At 62.0% G+C, this 14082-nt stretch overlaps 1 protein-coding gene across 1 annotated transcript in view; it reads right to left on the bottom strand.

Moving 5' to 3' along the window:
• NAV1 (neuron navigator 1) overlaps positions 1–14082 on the bottom strand; it is a 76507-nt gene that overhangs the window by 60349 nt on the left and 2076 nt on the right. Inside the window, 2 exon segments of the mRNA XM_056361728.1 lie at positions 1661–1758; positions 2121–2720. Coding sequence (XP_056217703.1) covers positions 1661–1758; positions 2121–2695 — 673 coding nt within the window. The 5' untranslated portion in view covers positions 2696–2720.

Here is a 14082-nt window from a genome sequence, read left to right as displayed (position 1 = left end):
GGACGCTGTGGCGGCCCCCAAACCCAGCGGAGCCTCTCCAGTGATCCGGGGGAATTAAGGGGGGAGAAAAAGAGGGGGAGCAGGATCTGGTTATCATCATTTTTCATTAATTACCCGTCCCTTGGGAGGGGTGAATTAAGTCTATTTGGTGACCTCACGCGGGCTGCCATGGCAACCGCCAGAAAATATTGCATTAGAGCCCATCACTATGTGCCGCGATACGGAGCTGGGAGGGCCAGGGGCGGCGCAAGCCCCCCAGCCCAGTCCCCCACGCTGGCCTGGCCGCCCCGCTGCTTTGGGGTTCAGCCCGTGGTGATGCCGAAGAGCCCCAAAATAACCCGGCCTGGATGGGACAGCAAAAGGTGGCCAAAAAAAGGTGTTCTGCACCAAAAGGTGCTGCTGGTGTGGGATGGGTGCACAGGGCACCCCACTGCACCCCAAAGCTGCTCTGAGGTTGGGGGGCTGTTACAGTCCTCGCCAAGTTACAAGGCTATTGCCTGGGAGTAGGGCCCACTGCAGGGGTCGAATCTGGGGTGTCATGTCATTCTGGGGCTGGCAAGGTGACTCTTGGGGCCTTCCAGTGTCCCCTGTCCCCTCTGGCTGGGCCCGATGGAGCTGCAGAAGGTGTCAGAGGCTGGTGGCTGGGGGAGGCGAGGAGCAAGGGGAAGGATCCGGCCCCTTCCCCAGCACTGAACCCGCTCGGCCTCGTCCCAAAACCTCCCGCAAGGGAAGCGGGCAGCTGCGCTGGGAGCATGCCAGCCCTGCTGCTCCCCTCCCGCTTTCTCCCGGAAAATCCTCCTGCTCGCTGCCAGTTTCAGCACTTCCAAAATCGGGGCTCAGTGCTGAACACCACTACCCTCTGGCTGTGTGGCAGCAGCGCTGGGACCCCGCTGCAAAGCCGGGCTGTGCCGGCAGCCACCGTGGCTCTGACCGACTTCTGTCCCTTCAAATCACTCGGCAAAGCTCCCGGCTCTGTTTTTTTCCCCTTCCCTGCACATCCCTGGAGCATCCCACCATCCTCCACTGCCGCTGCCCTGGCAACCGCCGCCCCAGCACCCTCTCCAGCAGCCGCCCCCCCAAAATCTCCCCCCAAAGCAAGACCGGAGGGGACCGGGGTGTCCCCGGCACTGCAGTGGGGAGCTCGTCTTGGGGTTTGTTCGGCCCCCGAGAAAGGGAGTGACCCCGCGGCGGGTGTGTGGAGCCAGTGGTGCCTCGGCACCCGCCTCCGCGCCGGCTCTCTGCTGGCTCCCTGGAAATGGGTCATTCCTGGAGCTCGCTGGGAAACTGGGAAGAGGAGGGAAAGGAGCCAAGCAGGGCGATGTCGCAGCAGCAGCACCAGAGGGGACGGTCCCCCTGTGCCAGAGCCACTGTGGGGGATGCTGACACAGCTCCTGCGCCCGGGTGATGCCGCCCCGCTGGAGGAAGGTTTTTGGCTGGGGGGCTCACCAGATGCAGCAGCTGCAGCCCTGCTGCTCCTGGGGAGCTGGGGCACCTCCAGTGTGGGGGTTCCCCCCACCACGCCACCAGCCTCCCACCCTGGCTCTCATTCCAGCATGGGGCTATGGGGGTCTGAGCTCCGGCATGAGCCTCAGCCCCCTGGCACCATCATGGCAGCCCCCCAGCAAGACACCCCCATCCTCAGCAACCCCTTTGGACTCACTCAGGCCTCTGGGTTTGCAGTTGGGGTCAGGTCCCTCCGCAGGATCAGAGCACTTGTCACCCGGGGACGTGGCCCTCTCCTCCTCCTGGTCCTGCAGCCTGCGGGCAGAGGGGAGTGAGGGTGGGGGAGCAGCCAGCTGGGGACTTCCAGGAGACAGGAATACAGCACCCTGGGCTCTGCCAGGGTTTAGGAACACTATTTTCATGGCAGAGGGGGTCCCAGGGCACCCTGTCCCCCATTGAGCCCATCCCCTGCCCCACACTGGCTCCTCCCGTGGGTGCTCCAGGAACCCCCAGCACCCCAAACCCATCAGGAACTCTCCTTCCAGGGCAGACACCCCAGACCCAACCCCACCATTCCCCACGGCCAACCCCACAGCGCCCAACTGCTTCCCCTGTCCACGTGGCCCCTCGTCACCATGCCCACCACAGCCCCATGCCCCCCATCCCCAGGGACTCACCGGTACTGGAAGGGTGCCACGGTGGCGGTGACAGGGTGGCTATGGGGCAGGCCCGAGGAGAAGTTGATGGCCCCCGATCCAAATACTGGGCCTCTGCCCTGCGAGCTGCCATGGGGCTCATCCCCTGTCCCTACTATGGCCGCTCTGATGCCCTTCCCCGGCCGCCCCCCACCCCTGCCTTGTGTTGGGGGAGCTTTGGGCAGCCCGGTGGGCTCCCCACCCCTGCCTGCCCCTCTCCTCCCACAGCCTGCTGCCTCTGGCCACCTCCCGGGGGACACCAGGGGTCTTGCCAGGGCTTTCTGCCCCCTGCGGTGGGGGCTGCCGGGGCTGCCCTCCCTGCCCTTGGACAGCTCATGGCTGGCAGCTCTGCCAGCATCTTTGGGCTTGAGGGTCTTGGGGCCGGGGGTTGGTGCCTTTCCTGGCTGTGGGGATGGAGCCCTGTGGGGAATGGGGGACCCCGGTATGCTTGGGGGGGCTGCAGTGTGTGGCTTGCCATGGGCCACAGCACGGGGCACCGGGATGGCGGAGACGTAGTGGCTGCGGCCAGCAGGGTTGACATTGGCTGTCCCGTTCATCCTGGCAAGGTGGCTGCCGGCGAGGCTGTGGGGGGAGAGGAGGGTTGAGCAGGGCCTGGCATGACGAAGGGGTAGGCATGGGGGGCATCTGCATCCCCTCAGCCACACCAGACCCTGGTCTTGGCCCCCATTGACCATAGGTGCTCAATGTCCCTATACTGGGAAGAGGTCACTGCATCCCATGACCCAGGGTGAGGACACACATGATGTCCCTCCACAGGCACATGGGTCCCAGGGACCCCATGCAACCCCATCCCTGTGTCTCCAGGTCCCTATGGCAGGTCCCTGCAGCAAGGCTGCATGGTCACAGACCCTCACCAGGTAGGGTTGCACCACAGGCAGGCTGGGCCCCTCCTGGCCACACAAAACCTTCTCCTGATCCCCAAAACTACCTCCTGGTCAACCGAGACTGTGTCCTTGTCATCCAGGACCAACTCCTGGCTGCCCAAAACCATCTCCCAGACACCCAAGGCCACTCCTGGCCACCTAAGACCATCTCCTGGTCACCCAAGACCACCTTCCAGTGCCACAAGGACCAGCTCTGTCACTCCATCCCTCAGGCCGTTGCTGGTGTCTGGGCCCCATCTCTGCCCTCCCCATACCCAAATGTGCCTACATGGTGCCAGCTACCCCACCTCTCCACGCTCCTGCTCTCATCTCACCCCACGGTGACTCTCCCTGGCACCACCCCCCAGACGGTGCCCTGTGTCCCCTTGCCTTGACATTTCACTCCATGTGGATGAGGACAGGGACTCGGCGCACAACCCCATCCCACCCAAAGTACCCATGGGCAGGCAGGCCTGTCTTTGTCACCACTGGTGACAGGGACATCAGCACAGTCACAGTGAGTAGAGAAGCTCATCCCTCCGGCAGGCTTTGCCCGGGCTGGTAGAGCAGAGCTCAGCAAGAAAATCAGCTGTAGAGCAAAGCTCCATCTCCAACCACCTCCTGCTAGCAGCTCTCCAGGAAAAAATCCTCAAAACTCAAACAACAAAAAGGTTTTCTCCAAGGGGCTGGAGTGGTCTCTAGAAAGATGGGCAGATGTGGCTCCAGGGGCACCTGTGCCAACCTCTGCCCCTTGTCCCAGTACAGCTGCAGCAAACCAAAAGGCAAACAGGCCCCGGATGCCACAAATCTCCCGGGATGCACATTTCATGGGTTGCTCCAGCACATTTCACTCAGCCTCCTTGAAGGAGAACCTCTGGGGAGGGAAACAGAAGCTTTTTGGGGTCCCTGAACATCCTAGGGGAGACTATCAGCTCCAGGCTGGCCATCCGCGGTCACCGTCCACGAGGGGGGTCCCTCTCCCCCGGTGCTGGCTCGGAGCCGGGTGGGCGCAGCGAGCACAAGTGGGTCTTTGTGCAGCAGCTCCAGCAAGCACGTTCAGAGCCACGCTGGAGCCAACTGAAGCCATTCCCAGCGGGATGGGGGAACGCTGCTGCCCAGGTACAGGGCTGCACACAAGTCGCTCTTTTTGCAGCCCGGGGCCAGCAGTCTGGCCACCTTTCAACCCACCCAACCAAGACAGAGCTTCTCCGGAGCTGGAGAAGGTTTCTTGGTAAGCCGTGGGGTACAGGGGGGTGGCTCCCATCACCCCAATGGGAACAGCACCCAGCCTCAGCCCTGCACCCTTTGCATCTCCCACTGGAGGGTGTTGCATGAGCAAGGTCCAAAAATGACCCAAACTGCCCTGTTTTGCCTCTTCCCCAACCTACAGCTGCCCTGAGCCCTGCTCCCCTCGGGCTTCAGCAAGTCTGCAAGGACCAAGCCTTGCCCCATATCCCCCCCAGTGAGCACCCCCAGGGTGGGGGGCCATGTCCCTGCCACAGGCAGCGCTCCGGTGAACACACCCAAATAACCTTTTGCCAACCACATGAGCTGGATCACTTGATCAACAGAGCCGTGGGTCACGGGGAGAAGGGCTGATGCAGCAAACGAGATCTAGGCATCACAGCGCTGACTCCAGTGCCAGCCAGCAGCTACAACGGCCTTTTCAAGACAGTTTTAGCCAAGGGGAAGAGGGAACCGACACACACAGCTCTGGGCTTGCGCTTGCTGAAGCCTTTGAAATGGCCAGGGAGATGTTCCCTCTCCCTGCGTCCTGAGATGTCTCTGCCTCCACTCGCTGTGGCCATGGCCCCACGTCATGGCACCGGTGGATGGAGGAAGCCCTGGGACAAGGCGCCTGGGGGGTCTCTGGGACAGATCCATCCCCGAGCCACCGCATGGGGTGGGGTGGAGACATGCACTGGGGCTCTGCCACCCCCGTGCTGGCAAACAGGTCTGGGCCCGGCTCCAGTGGGCAGCCACAGCCCCCAGCAAGGGGCCCTGTGCTGGCACCAGCCTGCACCCACAGGTGCTGCGGGGCAGGCAGCAGGGGCCCTGCAGGGCTTCCCCTGCACCCGTGGGATTTCCTCGCACCAAAGGCCATTCCAGGGAGCACAGTGGCCAGGGCTCAGCACCCAGCACCAGCCAAGAGCTGAAGACCAACCATCCCTGGGGGTACAATGCTCCCAACCTCTCCTTTGCAGACCACCCCGCAGTCAGTATCAGCAACAACCAGTTCTCCTCAGCCCTTCCCCCGTTTCTCAGGTTGTGCCCCACAACCCACACTTACAAACCCCAATTTTTCACTTTTTTTTCACTCTCTTTAACCCAGTCCCTTGCCCCAGGATCGCTGTGCCTGGGGGCAGAGCAGTTCACAGCATTGAGCTGCAAAATACCTTGTGCAAACACAGTTGTGCTGACCTTCTTCCCAGTAAATGTGAGGATGCCTAGGATGGGGCCAAGAGCAAGCAAAGCTCCAGCCTCATGGACAGGAGTGGTTAAACCACTGGCCCCAACCCACATATTTCACCCTTGAGGTCCCTTGCACAAATACCTCCAGCCCCAGGGCTGCTGCTGCTGGGTTTTCTCCTAATGCGGAGGAAGATCATCTGCCACGGCCTCTGTAAACCTGGTTCCGGGCTCTTCTTCAACCAGCTCAGAGGTGAAACAAACTCATCTAGGTTTATGCTGTGACCTTACCTTCACCAGCACCCTCTGAGCATCATCACAGCATGCAACATCCCTTCAGCCCCTCCTGCCTATCAGGCATCTAGCATGAGGGCTGGAACCAGGTTTTATAGATCCTTTTTCCCAATCAATTCACTTTGGATTTCTCTCTTTGGACCCAACTTCAATTTCTCCCCTCTGAGCCCATCAGCAGCCACTTTTCTGTGATACCACGGTGCAGCAGAAGCCAAAGCTGCCACATCAGGCACCAAAAAAATCAGTCCTCCTCTTGTGCTCACAGGGCTGAGGTTTCCCAAGAGATGCCAATCCCTGCTGGGAGCCAGGGTCTGGAGCTGTCCCCCCTCCACAGCACAAAGCTCAGGGATCTCTGAGGAGATCCATCACTCTGTTGCACCCAGCTAAGCATAGGGGACCCCTCCTCAGGCTTCCCCTGCTTTAGAGATGCCGAGGGCTTTCCTGGGGCTGGGCCAGGGGAGATGTGGATGCGGCCCTGCTCCCCTGGGCCATAACACCAGCTGGACCCTTGGGATGTGGCCCTGTACCCACAGATGCCACCGAAGGGCTAAACCAAAGCAACTCCTACCAAGTCCCAATTTCCCCCCATTAGCCCCAGGAGGAGCCGCTCCTGCACCAAGCAGCCCTCCTACTCATCCCATCATTTTATTAGCATGAGCAAACTAAAACCATTCCTGGGAGAGATCTGGCTCATTCTTCTTCAAAACAAATTCTTCATTTGCCTCCAGACTGATTTCTAGACCATCCAAACTCTGTCCCCAAGGACCGGCTCCCCCCTGGCACATGCCCCACGTGCTGTGGTGGCAGGGGACCAGCACGCGCTGTGTCACGCTGGCACCCTGCCGCTGCTTTGCCCAGGTAAAGTGGGTTACGGCTTGACCTACATAGACACAGGTGGCTCCTTTGCAATTAGCTCGAAAGGGAAACACTTTCTCCTTTAATGCAACCTGGCCACAAGGCCTCCATATCCACAAAGCAGCTCTTGGGAACCAGCTCCCACTTGCCCCCCGGGTAATGTGAGTGCCAGACATTTGCACCCAATGCTTTAATTTTGCAGCTTCCAGCCAGGTGGGTCTTTGGCCCTGTCCCTTCCCCGGGTACTGGCTTGGGATCACTGGATCCTGTGGTGGTGGAAAGCAGCAAATAGACACAAGGTATTTTAGCACCAGGGGGTATTTTGCAGAAGCCACAGCAGTGCTGTGAGCGGCACAGCGCTACCTGAGTGCCAGGACTGGGCCTCCCTGAGCAGCCAGAGATGCTTGTCTCCCAGCCAGGGGAAAGATGCTCATCCCAGCTACCTCCAGAACTCAGGTCTGGAGCTGAACACAAGTTTTCCCCTAAATTAAAGACTTTTAAGCCCAGAGACAAGGTTGTTTCTGATCCCTTCGGATTAAGCCATCTACAGAGACATGGGTGTTCACACTGAAGAAAAATTAAACAGCCTTGGCTGAGCTGTGTCCTTCATCCCAGGACAAACACAACCCAGCACATCCCTCAAGGCATCTCCTTCAAAGAGGCGTCTGTTATGCTCTGAGGTCAAGCTACTTCCTTGGCCCAGTGTCCAAATGCATCTCACATGCCATTTTAGCAGCCAGAAATGAATACAGGGACCTGGAGCCCCAGCCTCATATCATGTCCTCATTCTGCCTGTAAGGGGTCACTGGAGCATCCCCAGCACCAAAGCAGATCCATTTTGGAGCCATCCATCACCTGAGCAGAGCTGGAAACAGCTGCTCCCCCTGGCTCTTGGCCCTTCTGACCCTGTGCTGGGGCTACACCAAGTGGCTGAAGCCCCTGGCTCCCCTGCAATGCTTTGGAAAGATCCAGCCTCTGGCTCTTCCATGGTATAAAGAGAACAGCTAATGGCTCTGCAAGCATTTTGCTCTGTTTCTGAAGCATTTGGGGGTGGCTTTTATAAACCAGAGTAAACTTGCTTCTCTCTTACCTCTCACAGCTGAGACATCCCTGCTGGGGATGAAACTCCACCCCGTGCCCCTGGGATAATTGGTGGCAGGTGGTATTAAACCCTTCAGCCTGTGCTGGTGTCCTGCTGCTGCTCTGTTCCTCAGTTTCCCCACCCTGACACAGCCTCTACTAGGGGTCAGGGAGCTGAAACCAGGCTGATAAATAGGAATAGAGGAGGATGGATCCTTTGCTGGATGTACTGGGCTGCAGAGAAGCTCTGTAATTTGGGAGCCGTCCTTGAGACACTTGCAGGACCAGCAGCATGGGGATGCCAGGGACTGGGGCAGAGCTGGCTGTACCACGTGTCCCTGGGGAGATGCTCGGGGGCTGCAAAGCATCCCCTCTTCCTAAGGGTGAGGATGGAGGGGGGCAGCCCAGGGGTGAACCCCAGGGGGTAGACAGCCTGAGGAGCCGAGCCCATGCCAAGGGACAGATCCTGGGCTGTGACGTGGCTGCCACTCAGAACTGCTGCACGCACCTTGCAGCCCAGCATGGGATCCAGCCCCGAGCTGCCTTTGGGGATGGCTGTGCTCCAGCGCAGCCTCCTCCCCGGCACGCTTGGGAAGGATGACAAAGAAAAGGCTCCTTGTGACACAAGGGACATAAAACTTTCCTAAGAGAAACAGAGGGAGCAGGGGCAGAAAAGAGCCTTCAGAGGAGAACAAGCTGCCAATTCAGCCACCAGCCCCATCCCTCCAGCCCCCACACCCTGGCCAGGACTTGGCCTGTCCGCCAGCTAGTGTCACTGCCTGGGACATTGCCACCGCCTGCACTCTGGGGCCCTGGGCTGGGTCCTTTCCCAGGGAGGTCTCCCTGCTCTGTGCCCCTCCGGAGGGGCAATGCCGGGGTGGCTGGCTCAGTGGGCTGGGTGCAGGCAGGGGGGTCTGGGGACGGACAGCAGATGGGCAAGCGGGTGGGAGGGGAGGCCTGGGCAGCTCTGCCCACCCTGCTGGCTGCTTCCCCACGCACCGTGCTGGGTGCTCAGGGAGCTGTGGGAGACAAGCTGTGGGCCAGGGCAGGAGAAGGACAGAACTGCCTGTTGCCAGAGCAGGGGTGCCCAGTGCCGTAACCACTGTGCTAATCTCTGCTTTAGCTACTCCACGGCAATCCCATTAGGCACATTAGGGTTAACCCGCTTTAATAAACCCTGCTCGAGCAAAGTTTAGCTCTCAGCTGGGCAGACTGCAGAAGCCTCTGCCACTAAAAGCCCCACACACGGCATGTGTGACCAAGCTCTGCCCAGGCTGGGCTTTGCTGGCACAAATCCTGCTGCGGGGACCAGGTTGGGTGCTCCGGGGCTGGGACAGACGCCGGGCGCTGCGCAAGGGGCTGCACGAGGGTCTGTGCAAGGAGCCCCGATGCCGAAGGTCTCCCTGGCCACAGGACGTGGGGACCCCCGGCTCCCCACGGCCCCCCCGTGTTCCGCCATCCCGCCCCTGCCTCGCGGGGGCCGGCTCGGGCAAAGGTGTCACCTCCGCCGGGCAGGAGCCCCCGAGGAGGGTCATCAGGGCTGGCGGGGCCGGGGCGGGGCGGAGGAGCCAGCCCCGACCCCGGCCCCATCCCGCGGGGGCAGCCGGCGGGCAGCGGGGCGGCGCTGCCCCGCGGCGCTGGGGACGTTCAGGAGGCGCCGGTGCTGGACAGCTCCGCCCCGCGCCCGCGGCGCCGCCCCCCGGCCCTGGCACCCCTGGCCCGGCACCGCCCCCCGCCCGCTGTCACCCCCGGGGTCACCGCCCGGCCCCCCCCGGAGCCGCCACTGCCCCCCGCCCGCTGTCACCCCCCCGGGGTCACCCCCGGCCCTGTCACCCCTCCAAGTGCAGGCACCACCCCCCCACCCGCTGTCACTCCCCGGGGTCACCCCCCGGAGCCGCCCCTGCCCCCCGCCCGCTGTCACTCCCCCCGCGGGGTCACCCTCCGGCCCTGTCACACACACACACACCCCGGGTTACCCCCCAGCCCGGCACCGCCCCCCGCCCGCTGTCAGCCCCCGGCCCCTGTCACCCACCCCGGGCGGTGCCCCCCTCGGAGCCGGTGCCGCCTTCCCGGACCGGTGCCGCCATCCCCGGCCGGTACCGCCTACGACAGTCCGTGCCCCCAGTGCCGGCAGCGCCACCTTGCCCATGGCCAGGGGGAGCCTGTCCCCTTTGGGTCACCACCACCCGCCTGGGGCCAGCAGAGAGAGTCCCCAGGGACCCACCATAGCCCCTCGGTCCTGCAGCTGCCTGCTGGGGGCAGGTACCATCTGTCTGAAGCCTGGTGCCATCTGTCCCCCCAGAAGTGCTGCCTGCCATCCCCCAGCGTCCGCAGCACCCTTGGGGACCAAGATAGGGCTGCCCCTCCACGAGGTGACACCCCCCTGAACCTTCTCCCGATGCCCCCCATGGCCAAGGTCCACCTGGGAGGAGACTTTGGGTTGTGCTTGGGGGTCTCCCACTCCACCTGGCCTCCCCCGCTCCCCCGTGCCGTCCAGGCAAGAAAAGCCATGAAGCTGTCAGCAGCCCTGTGGCCAGCTCGTCCCAGCACACCGCTGGAGCCACCGGACACCACAGAGCCCAGGGCCGCTCCAGCATCCAGCACCACAGCCAAAAAGCAACATCTCCCATTGCACCTCCCGAGGGCTTCAAAACCTCCCCCAAATCTCCCCAGAACCTCAGCATCACCACGGGGCCACTGATCCCACAGCACCATGTCCCGGCCAGAGCAAGCCCTTGGCCAGGGGTCATCCCGCGGCCCAGGTGCAGGTGCTCAGATGGGTGACATTCAGATGAACTTCTGCCTGGGCCAAAACTCTGCGAAGCCAATTGCATCATGTATTTAGCCCCGTGTTCCTGCTGCATCACGGACCTGGCCCTTTGCTCCTGGGACTTTTGAGCAAGAGCAGATGTCGCAGCGTCTGCATTCGCCTCTGCTGCTGCCATGTGGAAACAGCCCCCCTGGTCCTCAACCCCTGAAACCTGGAAGCCCTCGACATGTTTTGGCTTTGCTGACAGGGTGGTGGAGAGAGGCAGCTGCACAGCGGGGCTGCAAAATGCATTAACTCAGCAGATGCTGTTGAGTACGTGTGGGATGGTCGGGGGAGGGGGGGCTGGGCTTGTCTTCCCCCATCCCGGCACATGCACTCCCTCCCCGGCATCCCCAGACCCTCACTGCCTGTCTGCTCCTCCCAGCACTTGGCTCTCCAAGCCCACAGTGGGTTGAGCAGGGCCTTCAGGCTACCCAAAAAAGTATTTTTTCCCAAAAAAAACAGGTTAAGGATTTAGAAAATGCTGCAGGGAGTGTGGGGTGGGTAACACTGGGGACACAGCAAAGAGCTGGCCATAAACATTGCCCAAAGCGGGAGCTTTAACCCCAAGAGCAGAGACAGTGCCTGGGGTGGGGATGTGCCATCACCACATCCCCCCTGCAAAGCAGTTGAGCTCAAGCTGGGGCGTTTTTAGGTGCCCAGTCTGCTTTGGGTGATGAGGTGAGGGAAAGCCTCCAATTCCCAGCTGAATCCCCCTGGTACAGACCATTCCCACCATAAGCAAAACTCCCCGGTCTGGCCTTACCTGGGCAAGTGGGACAAATCTCCCCTCAGCCTGATTATCCCTCATATAATAAATAAATCCGCTGCTCTTGCAGCCAGGACTCTTCCTGGCAACGTTTGCCCTGAAAGCCCCAGACGCCCAGTGGCACCCCAAGGGAGTTTCCCTTGGGACAACCAGGTATTTACAGTGGAAAGCGAACACCACAGGGAGCCCTTAATGGGATGAGTGGATTTTCCAGTGAGCTGCAAATCCTCAGTGGCTGCTGGCAAATACCTCCCTGTTTGGGTCTTGGGGGTTGCAGCGGCCTCTGCTCCAAGCACAAGCAGGCAGGCTGCCCCCCTGCCACCAATGCCAGACTCAGTGACCGGCAGCCCAGGGGAAGCCACATCCCCCTGACGTTTATTGGAACAACTCTAAGTGTGTCCCTGATGCTAACATCCCCAAAGAGCTGAGGACTGCCACTCGGGGACTGGCAATGCCACCCCCCAAGCACCCCAGAACAGGCAGCAGCTCTGGTCCCACCACTCTCTTACACCTGAAAATCAACCTCCTGCCTCCAAGGGATGCGGCTAATGGAGCCACAGTGGGTCCATCACTCCCAGAGGATGCCTGGCTTTCCTGGAGGGGAACCCCAGCACCCCTTGAACAGCCCGAGCATCCCTCAAGCATGCCTGGAGCACCTCTTGAACATCCCGCCTGCCCACAGCGAGTAGTCCATGTGAGGATGGCAGCACTCCTGTCTTCCCCCTCGCCCACCCTGCGGTGTGTGTCCCTTGAGATGGACACCCCCGTGGGGAGCCAACTCCCCAGGGGCCAGCAGTGGGGGAGGGCACAGAGCCCAGTGGAGCAAGGGGCAGGGTACCAGAGGGGGAAGGGGCGAAGGAGAAGCCGTGACTTATCACCCAGCCCTGAGCAGGGGGAGTTTGCGCTGCTGGCGGTGATGCTGCCTGGCCACATCCGCATGGGCCCAGCGGCCATGTCCAGTGGGAGCTGAGGATGAGGATGGGGGGATGAGCACAACCCAGTTCCTCCAGCTCCCCACTCCGCTCCTCCGTGAGAGTGGGGGAACCCAGGGAATCCAGGCAAATACTGGGAGGCTTTAACTCGGGCGCTGGCTCCCACCCAAACCTGTTCCCTGCAGCACAGCTGAGACCTCCGGAGCCCAGTTCCCACATCCTGGCAGTGAGAGGGTGCCAGGATGCCAAGTCCCTAAACCAGAAGTGGCTTCACCCCAGCTGCTGCCCCTCCCATCCCCACCAGCGCTCTGGGACAGAGCAAAGCTCCAAACCTGCTCTGCGCCACTCAGCCAGGACCTCTCCCCCTGGATAATGAAAATCCTGCTTTCTCCAATTATTGTCACTTCCAGTGGCAGTGGGTGCCAAGTGCTGAGGGCTCCTCCAGCCCCCCCCCCCCCCCCCCCCCCAACACCTTTTAATCCAGGCAGTTAATCCAGCAGCTGTGCCCAATGACCATAACACCACGCAGACCCTGCAGCATGGCCAGGCAAAGCTTGTTAGAGCTCACTTGTTAATGAGCAGGGCTCGGGGTGGAGGCAAATGCAAAAATGCTGGAGCCAGCTGGGACCAGTTGCTGGTTGATCTGTCACCTGGAAGGGTTTGAGGAGGACCCACAGGTGTTGGCAGTTTGCCACTTTCCTGCAGCCCGTGCCTCAGTTTCCCCATGTGCTCCCATCGTCCTTGTCACCACCTGCAGCCACTGACTGACAGGTCCCAGCTCCCCAGAGTGTTGCTGAGGCTGGCACTGCTCTGGGCTTGGCTACGGCCTGGGGGCTGACCCTGCCCAGCAGGGACAGGCTGGTGACAGGAGCTGGGGTTTCCCTGGGGACACACTGGTGGCAGGCAGAGCCAGCATGGTCCCAGCTGCCCCATCCCTGGGGACCCATCCCTGGCACTGCCTGGTCTCCCCCCCTGCACCAGGTACAAAGGGCTGCAGGAGGACAGGGGGTGCTGTCCCCAGCTGCCACCCAAGGGACACCCCACCCAGGTGACAGGGGACTGTCACCCATTTGCCAGCAGCATGGTGAAGTGGGGTCACCACAGTGGTGGGAACGGATGCTGAGTGCTCCCATCCCAGGCTGGTGTCCCCATCCCACGTTGGTGTCCCCTGGTCACTTAGCTGGTGCTGGAGTGTGTGAGACCTCCCAGGGGAGGGAGCGCAGGTGAGGGGACACCCCGTGGGTCAGCGAGCAAGAGTGGTTCTGCGAGGGCCGCAGGCATGGCGAGGCACCCTCCTCCCCACAGCACCAGCTCCAGCTCTCCCAGCTCCACACGGATCCTGGTCCAGCCGGGAAGCAGGGACGTGGCTGGTGGGTGGCTCAGCCCAGGGGTCCTGCAGCCGGGCTGGGGCCCGGGGGCTGCAGCAGCCCCAGCGGGGACAGGGGTCCCACCAGCCCCCGGCTCAGCGGCTGCCCCCCAAGCAGCAGCCCGGGGGGGCCGCCTGCCCCCCCGTACCCCTTGCCGTGGCCTGGCCCTGCGCCCCCCCCGGCCCCGCTCCCGGCCGCAGCAGGAAACACCTTTTTCCTGTCCGTGGGGCTGCAGCGGGCCGGGGAGGGGCAGGAAAACACCTCGTGTCTCGCGGGTTATTTATAACCTGCCGCCAGCGAGGCTGGCCTGATGGCCCCCCAGAATCCCTGCCTGCACCCCGAGCCCTGCCCCAGCCCCTGCCAGCCCCAGCCCTGTCCCCATTCCCATCCCACCCCAGACGTCATCCCCATCCCTCTCCCCACACACCAAGACTCAGCCTGGAGATCCCTCGGCAGAAGCAGGCAGCCCAAATCCTGCCTCAGGGACCAAATCCTGCCCCAGGGACGTCCTTCCTCTCCCAGCAAACACCAGGGCTCACCCAGCC

This window comes from Falco biarmicus, chromosome 16, assembly GCF_023638135.1.
Source record: "Falco biarmicus isolate bFalBia1 chromosome 16, bFalBia1.pri, whole genome shotgun sequence".
NCBI lineage: Eukaryota > Metazoa > Chordata > Aves > Falconiformes > Falconidae > Falco > Falco biarmicus.
Note: the sequence above shows the minus strand (reverse complement) of the source record. Positions and strands in the feature narration are given on the sequence as shown.